The 18,337-nt window shown below is 39.2% G+C and overlaps 1 protein-coding gene across 2 annotated transcripts in view; it reads left to right on the top strand.

The window, feature by feature from the left end:
* Positions 1–18,337, top strand: part of STK32A (serine/threonine kinase 32A) — a 204,781-nt gene that overhangs the window by 125,224 nt on the left and 61,220 nt on the right. For both annotated transcript variants that reach the window (XM_075209654.1, XM_075209655.1), the window contains one exon: positions 3,381–3,418. In XM_075209654.1, the coding sequence (XP_075065755.1) occupies positions 3,381–3,418 (38 nt within the window). The remainder of the gene's footprint in view (positions 1–3,380; positions 3,419–18,337) is intronic.

Here is an 18,337-nt window from a genome sequence, read left to right as displayed (position 1 = left end):
TAAAACGTACCTGCAACTGTATTTTGTGATCTCACGGTGAGTAACAAATTTCACACCATGAAAAATACTTTTTTTATGTTGGTGTAGACAGAGTGCACCTGATAATTGGTCATTTCTTTTTGCATAACATATTTATGTTATGTTATATTTACCATAGCACGCATGATAATTATATTGCTACAATAAGATGTTTTTTCTCACACAACCACACACATTAGGTGTATATTTTATTCATATTGCTTTAAAAACATGCTAATCTAATATTTTGTCAGCACACCATACTATTTTACATTGTTATACTGCATGTTCAGGGTACCACATATCATTTTTCCCTAATGGCATGTTTTCTTGCCAATGTAATACATTCCACAGCATTCACCCTACTCTGCATGCACAAATTTACTGTAAAAAAAAAAAATGGCAAGTTTCCAGGAATATTAAAAATGGTGTCCCTCGGATGCAAGCTTCATCATGAATTCAGCCCTGCAGGAACCAATTCAAAGGGCAAGCAATCAGAATACTTCTTACTTCTCCAATGCACTTGTCTGCTATTATATAGCTACTCTGACTACACTGCACATGGGTATGAAACAAATAATTCTATTGTAGTATTGATTGCAATGGCCTGTGGCAAATTGAGTGTCAGCTATTTGTATTTGGGACCGGAGTCCTCATTCTTTGACAATGGAGAAATGTTACAGAGCACAACAGAAGAACATGGCCCATATCCCAGATACCTCCCAGCCGAGACCCCATCCCTTGTGTTACTCTCCCGCCACACCACTGTCTGCTCCGAAGCAGAACCCACTCACCACTTTCCGTTGTCAGCAGAGACAGCTCCACACAGTACAAATAGTAACTACAGAGGGTATGCACACCGATTGGGCGACGTCAAGCTTCTTCACTTACCTATTGGCAGCCTATGCTGTCAATCGACAGTAGCGTCATGGCGTGAAGTGCTAAATGTAAATGGGCATGATCAAAGCTGCAGTCTCCGTCACATGATTGAGTTTTGATGTTTTCATTCAAGGCAAATGAGAGAATCCTTTGCCAGACAGGGTGCCGTTTCTGCTTCATTTCTAGGAGGAGCAACAACTGACAAGGGAAGCTTCTCTCCCCATCTTGCTTACCGTTCCGCCGCTCCTGGGGGCTCCGTTGAGACCGTCTGGCCCTAGGCAGGTGCCTAGGTTGCCTAACGGTAAATCCAGCCCTAATATAATGCACAGGTGACATGAATACATGTGGAATTATACATATATATATATATATACAAGTTAACCCGTGCATGATACTCATGCATTCTAGTCAAATCAAGCTACTTAAGGTGTTAAAAAGGTTCTTGTCATGCATTTGGGCCATAGCCCAGGCCTCAACCACCAATCACTCCCCACTGTCACCCCCGGCAACCACCAACCACTCCCAACTGTCACTTCTCCTTCAAGAAATATATATATATATTTTTTAAATCTTTATAAACACTTTTAACAATTAACAAATTAAATTAACAAATTAAAAACATCTTAGTATACCAAATTTCAACCCTTTCTGAATTTTTTTTTACACACACACTAAGAATTTAGTAGGTCAGTGTATAACTCCGCCCAGCAGGTGGCGCTGCAGCTTGGTTTTATTTTTTCCACACACACACAGACAGACTAACACACGCCACTAGACATTTATAATATATATATATATATATATATATATATATATATATATATATATATATATATTCATATATTTGATTAGTTGTGATGTCATCTCTTATATTTGCTAAGTACGTAATATACAACTTATATTTAGAGCATAGTGCTGTCACTTGAGTCACATGACTCATTTTATGGAACCATAACTCTCAGTGAATATGAGGATCACATCATGTAAGCATCTGGTTCTGTTTAAAATTCAGAGTTGTGTATTATACAGAATAGTGTGCTCCGTTACTGTATAAAAAGGATGTAAGACACTACCGCAGGGTCTGTTGTTTTTAATTTGTAATGTGGTGGCTCCTGACATTCTTCTATTTCACAGTAGAGGTACATTCTCATTATACATTTATACACAGTATTTGTGAGATTAGACACCCCTTAGTGTAAAATATAGAAATATTATTAGTCACAGAGGTGTTTCTTGACAATAGAAATGGACAAAATTGAGCCTGTAAACGAGCCTGGAGAGTATTAGGAAATAGTGATGCTTCCTATTAAATAAATAGGAATGAGAATTTCTGAGGTCTTGAACTGCAATTTGTGGTGAAAACAGTTAATAATGGTAAAAGGATGCATTATTTCTTAATATTTACTATTTGTAAATTACCAATAATCTACTTAATAAACACTGTACAATTACTAAAAGGTACAAACACATTAACAACCGATACAAGAACAAACCAATAGATGTGGATAAAGAGGTAGATACTATGATGAATAGAAAGTATAATGGTCTAAAAAGAGTTAGGGTTTTCTGGTGGCATTACTTTTAAGAGACGGAATAAATGTCCAGAGACAGATCAATAAGCACAGAACAGCATTCCAGAGTAGAGGAGCCATCCTAAAGAAAACCTTGGGGGTAAATGTGTCAAGCTGAGAGTTTTTGGCGGGTTTGAAAAGTGGAGATGTTTCCTATAGCAACCAATCAGATTCTAGCTCTCATTTTGTAGAATGTACTAAATAAATGACAGCTAGATTCTGATTAGTTTTTCAAACCCGCTGGAAAACTCTCAGCTTGATACAATGACCCCCTGGAGTTGTGTTTGTAGAGAAGGTAGCAAAAGGAGGGAGATATCAAACCTTTTAAAAAGGAAAATTTGAGGTGTCCACCATAGAAACCAATCAGATTCTACCTATGAAATGATAGCTAGAATCTGAAATGATTGCTAAAGGCAACACCTGCTTGATTTGATAAACGTAGCCCATGGGGAGCCACAGGCCTTGGGATAAACATTATGGTAAGTAGTTTTTGACAACAAAGAATTCATATTTTTTATTTATGTTTTACTTAGATGTTTTGTAAATGTAGCTTGTTTGTATGTATTTTAATTTTTTAAATGAGAGAAAAGGAGTATGTCACCTGCTGTATTTTATGACAGGATTCTGTGTATCTGTCACAGGCTGATGCGTGTAAGGACAGGTGTATGGGTGGCAATTATACTTGATAGGACCATCTACAGTTATATTGTAGTCTGTGTATTCTCTAGATGGTATAGAAAAATTAATAAATTAGAGATGCAGTGTATGAAGTGTGAAATACGTCCATAAAGTAGCCACATTTAGACAAATACCTTGTTATGAAATGTTCCAATTTTATTAAATCCCAGAAAGCAAGTAGTTATTGGTTCTCGATTGTTATTACTTAATGTGATTCTTGTTTTATTTTCATAGAGATATCAAACCAGACAATGTTCTGCTCGATGAACAAGGTAAGATGACTTAATTCAACCAATATTATATTGACAAAAAAACCATAGTTCTATTTTCTGCAGCAAAGTGGTGTATTGCTAAGAAACTAATTACTTATTTATATGCAGTGTGTTTTATGTGTTTTAGTGACTCACAATATACACTATTCATGAGTACAAAACCAAAAAGCAAGTAATAACAAAGTCAATATGTATCAAGATTTAAATAATAGTATACTAAAGTTATCATAGAATTAAGATGACTTCAATCAAATTCATATGAGACAAATAGTGTTCTTGTTTTTGTACTTTTAATGGAATTTCAAGAACTATTTGTGTTTACAATCGCATACACTGAAATTTTCATAAACTAAAACTACAGCGTACTAATATAAAACACAAAAAAAATACCAAAAATGTGAAAATCAGTTGTAAGAGCAACGGTTCCAAATAGCATGAAACCTTTATCTGCAGGTGCTGTGACCATTCACTCCAGAGTGCCCTACTATTGCTAGTTATAACCGGTGACTAAGACATTGTATTTGGTCACCAAAATATGACTGCATAAGTGCATAAAACCACACACCTCTATATACAATAGTGTCATGAAGTTAAGCATACTTATCTATAAGGATGATTCATATGTTAATGTGGCATGTTAATGAGTGTGAGTTGTTGCCAATGACCACAGACCAATTGGTCAGTAAGCATGTGCACATACCTCCCAACCATTCCAGTGGGCTATCCTGCCAGTCAGGACTTCTGTCTCAACAGCCAGAATGTTGGGAAGTGAACTCGGCAATCCATGCAGTGCAATACAATACATGTATTTAGGGTATGGGAAGGAGGTTTGATGCAGCCTGGCACTTCAGAAGCTCTAAGCAAGGCCTGGGGGAAGTGGCAGGTAAATATGACATAGTCATGCCCCCAACATAACATGGCCATGGCCCCCTTTTCCCATGTTCTTTTACTAAAAAAAAACATGATGTTCTTAGTGAACATTTTGATAAAACTATGGATGCCCATCTAGCATGTTGAGGTGACCGCTTCCAGATGGGTACCTGCACTAAGTTATAAAATTATAAATTGTTACTGTAGATACCAATCTGTTTATTCAACTTCTATTCTAGAGTTTTATATTACTTTAGAGTTTAACATATATCTGTCTTTGATTAAGACTAAAAAAATAAGCAAATCAGGCGCTAGGTGATAAACCAAATTCCGGTAAAGTGTGAAACAAATCAAGAAATGCTTAAATTTGTGTATGTAGTAGGCAGCTTCTTCTCTTAAGAACACTTGTTTGCAAAATGTCACATCTAGAATTCAAAGTAAAGAGAGAGTGCCGCACACAATTTAAATCTTTAAACATAAATATAGATATAGTGGTGCCAATTAGACTTGTACCAAAATATGAGAAATATACGCTTATCTGGGGGTAAATGTATCAAGCTGAGAGTTTTCCAGCGGGTTTTAAAAACCAATCAGATTCTAGCTATCATTTATTTAGTACATTCCACAAAATGATAGCTAGAATCTGATTGGTTGCTATAGGCAATATCTTCACTTTTCAAACCCGCCAGAAAACTCTCAACTTGAATGGTGCAAATAGCGTGATTTTCCTGGACAGTTTTTCCAAATATCAAGGTTAGATTCCAAATAGAGCTGCATCTTAAAAGCAGAGTCAAATATAGTTTAATAAGCTCCAGATTGTGTACTATACACCATATAATTCTCAATGTACTCAGACTGTTTCTTCAAAAAAAAATAATAATTTAATAACAAAACACGTACGGGCAAAATAAGCGATTGCCCTACACTAAAAATAATACTAAGAAGGCTCATATGTAATCCACCAAATCGGCAAAATCTCTCCAAAGAGGAGCAGGTTCCAGGCCAGAAGACATGTCCCACTGCTGCTTCCAAATGAAGGATATAGTCCACTCTACACTGACGCGTTTCGTCTGTCAAGACTTTTTCAAAGTGTTATGCCAGCAATGAGTTCAAATGGGTTTAAATAGTCTACATAATATGGAGCCAACCAATCATAATTCACAGTCTTTACAGAAACACATCTTTTCTGATTCCCATATTGCTTCCGCCATAGCACTTCCGGAAAAATAGCGGGAAATCACTTCTGGAAATATGAAAGTCCTATATCTATGCATTCAAGCTCAAAAACCTTACCAATTTTGAACCATACATAATTTATGCATAAACCATCTCAAAAAGCATCTGACTTTAACAGCAATGTTTGATTTTGGATAAACTCAAGAAAAGAGCTAACATGAAGAATACAAACACCACTTTCTTGGTGGCAATAATATCTCATAAAGGCGATGATGCAACTGATGATGACTGGTACATTCATAGCTAGAATAAAATGCTCTGTATGTGTAACGATCAGTGAGCTTTCATGTAGTACATGTAACTAAAATCAGTGTCTGACTGAGCCTCCAATCATATTTGACAGATAAACTACATTGCTAGTTAATTGTCAGGGGCAGGCTGGGCTGGGAAACAGGGGGCATCTGTCCCCAGGCCGGTCCCATAGTGAGCCACCTTGGGTCACTGGGACACCTGCATTTATCCTTTAAAAAATATTCCTAATAGGCTGCTGAGTCGAGACTTGCCCCCCTAGCTACAATTTGCCAGCCCTCCACTGCTAATCGTGTTACATAAATATTTTTTTACAATGGAACTAAACTGGTTTTCAAGAGCAATATAGATTTTTTTCTAATGTAGGAACCACCATTTGTCTCTCTCTCTATGAACATGTTGGCAGTCTTCTCTTGCACAGTAGCAGTGATAACTCCTGCTCCTGACACACTCTGCAACTTCTTCACATGCAGCTGTATGTGTCAATGCAAATTATGGACCAAGAATAGATTTAGGAGTACAGCCAGCTAAAGGATACAGTTTTATACCTGCAAGGGGTGCAAATGCATTTTGTTATGCATGCAGGAAAAATACTGCCAGCCTTTGCCTGTAGGAAACAAATACCAGACAGAGTTGAGCTAGGATGTGGCTCCGTCTCAACTCTAAATCTATCAGCACATTTTAAATAGATTTTGCCAAGGTGAAAAATTGTACCTTCTACTTTCATTTAGTCCTATGTCTAAACCAGGTCTGATGTGGACAGGCCCCATGACATTTTCTGGATTTTACACTTTGCTACAGTTTATAAATAAGCCTTATTATGCATTAAAATAGTATTTATATATTGCTTATACGTCTGCGCTTTAAACAAGAAATATATGATTTCAGAAATGTTAATATTGCCAGCAAAGATCTTCCATCTGACTCCTTCAATACTCTCTTCCTGTTGCAATCTTCAGCCTAACAGTAATTGAAATTCAAAAGCAGATATGCTGGAGCTCCATAAGTGCTCATTTATTTAAGAGCAAGTTGACTGCTCTTTCTTGTAATTCACTTAATAAAAGTATTTTAGATGGACAATTAATTTGAATCCATCTGAATATATAAAAAAATATTTTTAAATGTTATTGTCCATTACCATCTTCATTTTAGAAACACATGAAACATGTTGAATAGAGATTAAGGGCTAGATTTACTAAGCTGCGGGTTTGAAAAAGTGGGGAAGGTAAAAAATAAATGAAAGCTAGAATCTGATTGGTTGCTATAGGCAACATCCCCAATTTTTTAAACCCGCAGCTTAGTAAATCTAGCCCTAAATGTTCTTCTAAAAAGGACACAAGAAATGCAGTATAGCCCCCCTATATTTTGCCTCTTTGAGCTGAAGGCACATATGCAGACATGGTCAAGGTACTTCCGGTCTTTCGCATAGTTATAACAGCATGTAGGGACCAACATCCATTCTCTGAAAGTAACAACGTGATACCACAGTTCACCTGTTCAATTCCTAGTTCTGGGATCTAGGGCCCGATTCATTAAGGATCTTAACTTGAAAAACGTCTTATTTCAGTCTCCTGGACAAAACCATGTTACAATGCAAAGGGTGCAAATTAGCATTCTGTTTTGCACATAAGTTAAATACTGACTGTTTTTTCATGTAGCACACAAATATCAACTTTAAATTTCAGTGTACAAATAAGCTATCAAGTATTTGCGTGCTACATGAAAAAACAGTCCAGGAGACTGAAATAAGAAGTTTCTCAAGTTAAGATCCTTAATGAATCGGGCCCCTAGTGTTTATCGTTATACACAAGGTTAATTCTTACAAATTCCCTAATTTCTCAACAATTATAAACCTACTTCCTCAAATCCCTGCAAGAATAAGTAGACCATTACCTTTCCAGTTTCACTATGCCACTAGCAGTTAAACCAGGAATGTTGCTCTGCTGGAAACAAGAAACTTCCCCTCCACATCCCCCAGGGACTATATGGCCAATGACCATAACTAGTAACTTTGATAAGCAGCTGATTTACTTGTTTATATTTACACATCATTAGTTCCTATAGGCTGCATTTACCCTACTAACTGCAATGCATTTATTTATACTACTACTCTAGTATTATTCTAGACATTTATTAATATTGGTGATCTATACCAAGACAGATATTTAATATGAAAGATTATGTTTTTGCTGGTGTTATATTGTACATTGTACACATCCGAACAATTTAGACTATTCTTGTATGTGGTGTATCTGCACTGTATTACCAGTAAAAAAAAGTATGCTTTTCTTTTCTTTTTAATTCAGAAAAGCTGTGATTTTGCCAACAAATGGCATGCAATTATGTTGCTCTTTGTTTGATCTTTGAATTAATTTAGTAACATTTCGAAGTAGTTTCTGCAGTTTTACTACATTGTCAGTGTACTCAATACTCTTTTCCTGAATTGTTTAAAAAAGGCATTACAGCAATCTCAAATCCCTTGAAATTATACCTTATTTCGTGTAACACCCTGTAAAGGAAACCGTTCATTTGAATTCAAAATGGTACTAGTAGGAGAAATTAGTATTGAGAATTTGTGCCAAAAGTATAAATGAATATATGTCCCAGAGCGTTTACAAATGATTATTCTCCATGTGCGATGCCTTCTAACACATCTGAAATGACCATGTTATTCAGCATCCTACTATACAGGGCAAAGAATAAAATATCAGGTTATATAGGAAGCTAACCATTAAGTCATAATAGCCAGCTGTCACTCTACAATCCACTCACAAATCTAAAATGAGACCTCTTTTATTAGCTCAAGTCATATGTAGGTGGGTATACATTTTATATTTACTATTATTTAATTTTATTTATTTGTATAATTCAGGCAAGTGCAACGTTTTGTTTATAGCCATGATGTGTATACAATATACACATCAGATAAACAACTTCCCTGTTCTACATTATAACAGTTTCCATATGTACATATTCTCTTTTCATGCGGCCATGAAAATATTATTAGTGTACTTATCTTTTGAGCATAAAATTAAACTAAAGAAGAAGCAAATGCAACATCCGTACTGTCAGATCTTCACTTGAGTGCGTGATGTACAAGTTATGACAGAATGCTTTATACAAGCACACGCTGCACTGGAAATTGCTCATGCATCTGTCCCTCTGTCAGTGTGACCTATAAAATATTCATGCAGGTGGATACACAGGACTCTAGTGGGACTGTGTCGCTGACTGAATTCCACAAAGTTCACATTGAAGTATCAAAACATTAACAACAAAGGAGAATGTCATCAAAACTTACAGTACAGTGTATCAGCACATACAGTGGGCTTCTATAGCATAGTACACAAGTCCCACAAGCCCAGAATGTGTGTGTCTATGCTTTTTAATGACAATGTGGCATTTGTTCCAGATCACAGCTTTCTGGGATGATGTACAGTGTTTCTGAGACACAGTTAAGCTTTTGTTCTGTGAATGCCATGTATAAAGTATCAAAAGAAATATTCATATATTTATTCTGTGTGTTCAGAACTACTGAATTAATAAGTCAGATGAGAAATTATTTGTGACACACACACACACACACACACACACACACACGTCAGTGTTACTTCTTTATTATCTTTGTTTTTGAAGCAGGAGATGTAGAAAACCTCCTCTCAGGATGTAATACAACACAAGATGAATCTGTAGCAAATGTAGATAGATATTCATTAAGTCGGTGGGTCTATTGTAAAATAGTTTTGCACTGAATGTGTAGTAGTTTTATAATTGGAATGTATTATTATTATTATTATTATTATTATTAGTATTAGTATTATAATATATATATTTTTTTTTTATTCATAGTATTTTAAGGGTGCCACAAAATGTCTGTAGCGCCGTACAGGAACAAACAATAGCACAGTACAAGGTAGAACAGTACGCAGGGCCGCCATCAGGGGGGTACAGGGAGTACTGCAGTATGGGGCCCAGCAGCAAAGTGGGGCCCCACCAGCCCTGAGCCCAAATACATTATCCGCAGTGAATTAAGGGAGGTAGCCGGCGCCATTTCTAGGCAGCAGCTGCTCTTGAGAGGTGGTGTGGGGAGAGACCTCTGCGTGTAATTGATGATGTGACAGTGGGCCCACTTGTTTGAAGCATGTCTGCCTCTACCTCCAAGATGTTGGGGCCCCACAGCTGCCACCATTTGCTTCAGTCCCAGCCCCCCAGGTGCTTGGCTCCGGGACAGAGAGCCTTGACAAGGCAGAGAGACTCCCTGCAGTATAGCTGATGTCATGTAATTAATAACATCACAGTGCTGTCAATAGAGAGGAGACGAAAGGAGACAGCAAGAAGACGCAGAGAGGTAAGAAAACTACTGCAGGGGTTAGATGGAACTGGGGATGGGTGGTGACTATAGAGAATCGGGGGAGGCAAATGTTGGGTAGATAATAATTTAAAAATGAGGGTGGGGTGAGAGAAGGAAGGAGAGGGGCCCTGTCTGTTACATTTGTACTGGGCCGTGAAATTTCTGGTGGCAGCCATGACAGTACGGTACAATAAACAAGTAGCACTATAATTCAGGTAGCTTAAAGCACAGCTATTAAGAAACATTGAGGGATATTTAGCACAAGTTGGAAACCTGTGCCTAAGAGTGTGAGTGCAGCTAATAGGTTAAGAGCCTATGAAAAGGTGCAAAGAAAAGCAAGAGTGGAGTCAGTGGACAGAAGTCCCAAGAAGGAGGTGGGTAGAGTAGCTGGAGAGCAAAGTTAAAAGTGGTGGAAACAGGAGGAGAGGAGGCCTTCTGTTGCTGGGGAAGTGGGGGTGTACATGGTGGTATGCATGCCACCAATTTTCCTACTGCCTTCATTGTAAACCTATCAAATTCCATTCACTTACTTATTACATACTGACACTTCGACCACTGCATATACAACAAAACACAGAATATGAAGGGAAGGGACATGTACAGCATAGAGGAGAGAGGGGACAGAGATGATGTAATAGAAACATTCAAATATATCAAAAGAATTAATAGAGTTCAGAAAAAAACAGTGCCAAGCATACTATGTAGCCTTTCGCATTAGTCCTTGTCCCATTGGAGCCAACTTTCTAAATTCCCTATCACACACACATATGCGCCAATTATTCTGTCAGTATGTTTTTGTGTGTGGGAGGAGACCGAAGCATCTGGATTAAACCAATGCAAACACATGACATTGTATTTGTAAATTCTGCATTTTACAGAGTTTACAGTCTGTGAATAGAGTTGGGACAATAACCATCTCAATTCATTCTGCTCTGTGGTGTGGTTGTAGTATAAAAATGATACTGGAGTTCCGGGGCAGTGGCGCACGCAGGGGGGGTTTCTGAGTCTCTAGAAACACCCCACTGCGCTAACTAAGTGGCCACTGTTCTATACAGCAGCCGCGGCGCTGTCAAAGAAGCGTCCGCGGCGGTGCTGTATTGTATACAGCACCGCCGCAGATGCTTCTTAGACAGCGCCGCGGCTGCTGTATAGGACAGCGCTGGCGAAACTGAGCTGCTGCGCATGCGCAGCAGCTCTCTCTGGGGTTTTTTGTTTTTTTGGGGTCGGCGGGGGGAAACCCCCCCTCGACAATCCTCCGTGCGCCGCTGCTGGGGGGTAACAAAAAAAAAGTGATGGGGGATATTCTGCTCAGAATACTTAAGGCCACATTTCACCTGAGCAAGGTTTGAAATTCTGCCACCAAATGTGCGATATTCTAGCAAATAGTATTGAAAATGTCATCTCTACTTTGCACCAGTTTTCAGAAATGTCCATTATTTTAATGCTTCCATTACCCTACTTTGCTCTACCCCAGAACCAGTAGGTCCCAAATCTTTCTAAGGAAGATCTAAAAAACACAAGTACAGATTCAAAAAGAGATAAACCGATGATGGTCAGATAGGTATCTCCGGTAAGGTTGACATTACAAGAAAGATTCTCTACATAGCTAATATTTCCTTCCCTAGCAGCATAAGAGGAGTGGATACAATTTTAATGCTAACTATTGGATGACAATCTATGATTCCTTTTGACTGAGAGATGCTCAGGACTATTATTTTCACTATTGAATTACCATCAGAGACATTTTTTCATGTGCAGCATTGTTTGTTGCTATTAGGTCTACTTTGTAATGTAAAGTGAAGATTTCCAGTGGTTGTTGTGGCTGAAAAACTCCTAATGTCATTGTCAGGATAAAGCATAGATCTGATATGCTGAAATAGAATATTGGATGTCAGGACCCAAATAAATCTTTGCATGAATATCTAAATTAACCTGATGGTCAATTCAGATAAAGGTGTGACCAAATGAGGCCAAGAACATGTAATTGAGTTAGGTAAACCCTTTGTGCAGAGACCAGCTTTAGATATGCAGATCACAGACATCCATTGTATTTGATCATGTATTTCCCTAGCTAGTACTTCCCTTCAATAGGTAGTATAAACACAAACTAACCCCTAGGTGTAAATTAGAGAGCTTGCATTTATTTACAAGGGATAATTCATAACTGCAGGGTAAATAGGTTGTATCAAATGAATCCATTGATAAGCTAGTGTAACAGTAAAAGACGCAGAGTCTGATGTAATGGTGTTTGGAGGTTTTTACATCCCAGTGTGAGGAGATAAGTCTGCCACTTTTAGCAGCTTTCAGGACATAGCACTGTTTGCTTGTGACACTTGAATAGACTTGTAGGTACCGCTCAGCATGTGGCCTGGCTCAATGAGGCCAGGGGATAACATAGCCTATATGTAATACTGTATAGACAGAAAGAATTCCGTTTTAAAATATGCCACTTAAAATCAATAAAAGCAGAGATCAACCACCTATTCCTCAATAGCATGAGGAAGGGCAGCTCATATGTTAAATTAAGAATTCTGCCCCACAGAAAAATGAAGAAAAGGAGTGGAAGCTCTGCGAATGCCCTGTACTTAGGCATGTTTGATATGAAAAGATGTACAAAGTCATAGGGGATTGGTTAATGATAAAATTGGATCGATGTAACGCTGTCCAGGACAAATATATCACATTGTAGAATTGGTTAATAAATCAGGCAACAGGTAAATTTGGTTTGAAAAAGTGTCCCAGGACACAACCCCGATTAGCATTAACCCTGCCCCTGTGAATGCCGCACCCATTTGAGGTTGCTTAAAAATCTGTGTTCTGAGGGAACAAATTGTCAGACTTTTGGGGATCAATCTAATTGAAGGACTGTCCATTATTTCTGCCTGCCCCAGGCATACAGATTATTATATGTAAGTAATGCTCTGTAGGTTATCTCTTTTATTTTAAACTGTTTTGCTTGTTATGTCAAATTTATTATTTGTTTATTCCTTATTTTTCTTTATATCTGAATGCCCTGTACCTTTTGTATATTAAATCTAAAATTTAATAAGTTGCGTCCTTGATACTCTAAATAATCCATAGCCTTTGTAGAGGAGATTGCTCGTCCAGGTAAACCCTTGGAATGCCAGTGTGTGATTTGTTGATACATTTGATTAACAAGCTGTGTGTGCTTGTATGTACATTTGTGTAACAGTCTGGAGGTGTGAAGAGTTAACCCTGTGTGTGCTGGTGGGAGTCTTGCTAGTTTGTGGAACTAGAAGCCTGTGTGCCAGTAGGGGATAGTATATTGGGGTCCTATTGCCCGTACCCAATAGGTGGTGGCTGTACCTGAAGTGTCTGGGGGTGTGAGAGCGCTGTGTTTGGGGGCGATTCCGTAGGTCTAAGAACCTGTGTGATAGGTGAGAGAGACTGCGGGCTGAAATCGTGTGTGACCTCATACAGCAAACACCCCAACGTCACGGCAGCTGGGAGCGCGTTCGTGACAAATTGGTGGCATAGCGGTGGGATGATTTAATTTCTTAGAGTATTAAGTGCATGGTTTAAGCAATTAACCCTTGCACTTATAAACTGATTGTAACCTTGCGAGGAATACAATAGTTTTACAAGGACGAAACTCAGGGCTATAATTTTTAAAGACATACGTGCAAAGCAGTTCCCTTCCCTTCTCTCTTGTTTTTCTTTTCTATCTTTTATTTTGCAAAGTGACTGCAAGGATGGCAGCTGCTTACAAGAAAAAAGCCAAAGAAGTTTTAATTGCCCTGTGTGAGCAGCGAGGTCTCGACTGGACAGATAAAACTAAAAAGGAGCTGGTTCACGCATTATTGGAGGATGATGCAAAGAAGCAATGTGATATGGAACCTAAGCTGGGGAGCAAGACAGAACCAGAGGATCAAGGTGTGGATAATGTCACTGAACCAGAGGATCCGAGTAGGTACATTTTCTTAAATCCAAAGAATCCACTTGTCATGATGAGTATGGCAGAGCTAATTGAAGAAGCTCAGCTGCGAGGTTTCTCCTGCCACAACAAGACACGCAGGGAGATCATCGAACACCTCGACTGGGAAGAGGAAAGCCCGATACATCCTTTCAGCGAGTATCGCATGATGGTCCTTATTCCGGGCTACACGATGAGTCTTATGGAACGGCTGGACTACCTGGAGGAGAGTTTTGAATACGCTCAGGAAGAGGTATCTTTCAGGGGTGGACTTCATACCCCATTCTGGCTAGATCAGTGTCGCCGGGTGGCTGACGAAAGGCAGCACCTGCAGCAGCTTCTTTCACAAGCTGGAGCAGTAATCGCCCAGCCTGTAGGGGTGGCCCACGAGGAAAAGGTACCCCTGCCAGCTACAGATAACATGGAATATGCTACCGAGATTTTGCATCCCGAGGCCCCTTTTAATCTGCTGGGGGAAGCTGATGATGCTAGCAGCATACTACCAGATGCTGCACAGAATTTGCTATTGGAGGAGGCTGATTTTAAAGAGGACATAATTGTTGAGAAGACTATTTCTGGGGGAAAAATGGAAGTGCCTGAAGATATTCCCACAAATGTTTTAGTAGTTACTGATCTTGGATGGTTAAATTCTCAGTATGTTCCCGCAAATGTTGTTCCTACTATCTCTAATTCTATTACACCATGTGACTCAGCCCAGGTAGTATGGGATAATGCTGAACCTGCCAATGATGTGACTTTGTGTAAAGAACCTGAACTGTTCTGTAATCATTTTGCATCTGGTGCTGTGCGAGTGAAATGTGATGATGAGAAGCTGATACGTGCCAGTGTTAACTCTGGCAATTATGATGATTTACGGGAAGAACCCGAGGTGCCAGGATGTGATAAGGAAAGAGAATGTCTTATTGGACCTACTGCCTTTAATGAGGATAATGTCAATAACAGTATTGTGTTAGACTCCAAACCTGTTTTTACACTGACATCTTGTCATGGGATAGGGACAGCGGACATTGTTATTGCAGATGTTGGCATTAATACTGGTGTAGATAATATGCTTACTAGAAATGGGACAGATGACAATGTGATTAATTCTGTTGTGCTAGAGAAAGACAATGTTTCTACCCAGGTAATGTGCTCGGAAGATGCTGTACCAGGTAACTGGGAGGGAGGGCAGAGTGAAGATGTATATTCTGTGCCTGAACCAGCTGCATACAGAGCGATTGAGCATGTGGGGGAGACACATAGTCCTGACCAACGGGAAGTAGCGAGTGACAGCAATTCTTACTTTGTTGCTGGGACCTGTAGTTCGAATGTTCACCACTCAGATTTACATCTGAGTTCTGACCATTCATCTGAGTTTTCCATAGAGACAGGGGGGTCAGTTGCTAGCCCACATTCACTTAGCCAGCCGTCTAACAGCTTAGAGGAGGTAGATGAGGGGCCCATACTCCCGGCTACTCTACATCCCCAGATAGATGAGTCCAAGGGGGAGGGGAGTGTCCTGTTATGTAGGCCCCAAGATAAGAAGTGCATAGGGTGTCCCACTGACAGGGAAGGTTGTAACTGGGGAGCAGGGCAGAGTAGAAGGAGGTATTCTGCTGTGCCAGCCTTAAGGGGTTCCCACTTAGAAGTACAGTATCAGGAATTCCTGGCCATTTTTCCCTCAGGCTTTCACTTAGAAGACATGAGGATTAGAGACAAAGTGCACACTGTAACAGGGTTGGTACACGAGAACGTGATGCAGGCCCAGACCAGCCAGAAGCAGTGGTATGATTCCCCTGCCAGGATGAAAGAGAGAAATTTTCATGATAATCGGTTGAAGGCTCATAATGACAGTGAGAGCCAGCTAGCAGCTATTACAGTGGACCCAGGGGGAAATTAGATGAGATGATCTTGGGCACTGACCTGTCAGTCAATGCCCATGCCATCTCTTGAAGGGGGGAGATGTCAGGATAAAGCATAGATCTGATATGCTGAAATAGAATATTGGATGTCAGGACCCAAATAAATCTTTGCATGAATATCTAAATTAACCTGATGGTCAATTCAGATAAAGGTGTGACCAAATGAGGCCAAGAACATGTAATTGAGTTAGGTAAACCCTTTGTGCAGAGACCAGCTTTAGATATGCAGATCACAGACATCCATTGTATTTGATCATGTATTTCCCTAGCTAGTACTTCCCTTCAATAGGTAGTATAAACACAAACTAACCCCTAGGTGTAAATTAGAGAGCTTGCATTTATTTACAAGGGATAATTCATAACTGCAGGGTAAATAGGTTGTATCAAATGAATCCATTGATAAGCTAGTGTAACAGTAAAAGACGCAGAGTCTGATGTAATGGTGTTTGGAGGTTTTTACATCCCAGTGTGAGGAGATAAGTCTGACACTTTTAGCAGCTTTCAGGACATAGCACTGTTTGCTTGTGACACTTGAATAGACTTGTAGGTACCGCTCAGCATGTGGCCTGGCTCAATGAGGCCAGGGGATAACATAGCCTATATGTAATACTGTATAGACAGAAAGAATTCCGTTTTAAAATATGCCACTTAAAATCAATAAAAGCAGAGATCAACCACCTATTCCTCAATAGCATGAGGAAGGGCAGCTCATATGTTAAATTAAGAATTCTGCCCCACAGAAAAATGAAGAAAAGGAGTGGAAGCTCTGCGAATGCCCTGTACTTAGGCATGTTTGATATGAAAAGATGTACAAAGTCATAGGGGATTGGTTAATGATAAAATTGGATCGATGTAACGCTGTCCAGGACAAATATATCACATTGTAGAATTGGTTAATAAATCAGGCAACAGGTAAATTTGGTTTGAAAAAGTGTCCCAGGACACAACCCCGATTAGCATTAACCCTGCCCCTGTGAATGCCGCACCCATTTGAGGTTGCTTAAAAATCTGTGTTCTGAGGGAACAAATTGTCAGACTTTTGGGGATCAATCTAATTGAAGGACTGTCCATTATTTCTGCCTGCCCCAGGCATACAGATTATTATATGTAAGTAATGCTCTGTAGGTTATCTCTTTTATTTTAAACTGTTTTGCTTGTTATGTCAAATTTATTATTTGTTTATTCCTTATTTTTCTTTATATCTGAATGCCCTGTACCTTTTGTATATTAAATCTAAAATTTAATAAGTTGCGTCCTTGATACTCTAAATAATCCATAGCCTTTGTAGAGGAGATTGCTCGTCCAGGTAAACCCTTGGAATGCCAGTGTGTGATTTGTTGATACATTTGATTAACAAGCTGTGTGTGCTTGTATGTACATTTGTGTAACAGTCTGGAGGTGTGAAGAGTTAACCCTGTGTGTGCTGGTGGGAGTCTTGCTAGTTTGTGGAACTAGAAGCCTGTGTGCCAGTAGGGGATAGTATATTGGGGTCCTATTGCCCGTACCCAATAGGTGGTGGCTGTACCTGAAGTGTCTGGGGGTGTGAGAGCGCTGTGTTTGGGGGCGATTCCGTAGGTCTAAGAACCTGTGTGATAGGTGAGAGAGACTGCGGGCTGAAATCGTGTGTGACCTCATACAGCAAACACCCCAACGTCACGGCAGCTGGGAGCGCGTTCGTGACAGTCATATATTTTGATTTTTTTTAAATTAAATAAATCTTGACATCTAGTATCAGCGCTCTCTTTCGTTTGTGCCTCTACTTTTACAAGAAAATTTTACAAGAAAATTTCCTTGAACGCAGTCAAGAAATAACTATATTAACCTTCGTAAAGGTGGTACAAGTGGATAGAGTCGAGTAAATCCAATCTGCAATGCTCAGAGTTAGTGACCACCCCAATACATGCACAGGAGTGTTTTCCATATATATATATATATATATATATATATATATATTATACACAAGTTAGCCCGTGCATGATACTCATGCATTCTAATCAAATCAAGCTACTTAAGGTCTTAAAAAGGTTCTTGTCATGCATTTGGGCCTAGCCCAGGCCTCCTCAGGGGAAGAGCGTTACTTCCCGACGCAAGCGCCCTTTTTAATGTGTGTTCATGAGTTATAATTACCTCACGAAAATGAGTTTGAGCCCTCAACTCGTAAATTTAGCTTTTACTACCCCTCCCACGGGGGGAAGGGGGGATGATGGAAGTTAACTGACTTCAATATTCTAATTTTTTTGTCAAATAATGTCAGTATACCAAATTTCAGGTCAATTGGATGAGCCCTTTCTGAGAAAATAGTTTTTTCCACACACACACACACACCGCTAGGCTTTTACTTTTATATATTAGATAAT

The sequence above is a fragment of the Mixophyes fleayi genome, chromosome 4, assembly GCF_038048845.1.
Source record: "Mixophyes fleayi isolate aMixFle1 chromosome 4, aMixFle1.hap1, whole genome shotgun sequence".
Classification (NCBI taxonomy): Eukaryota; Metazoa; Chordata; class Amphibia; order Anura; family Limnodynastidae; genus Mixophyes; species Mixophyes fleayi.
Note: the sequence above shows the minus strand (reverse complement) of the source record. Positions and strands in the feature narration are given on the sequence as shown.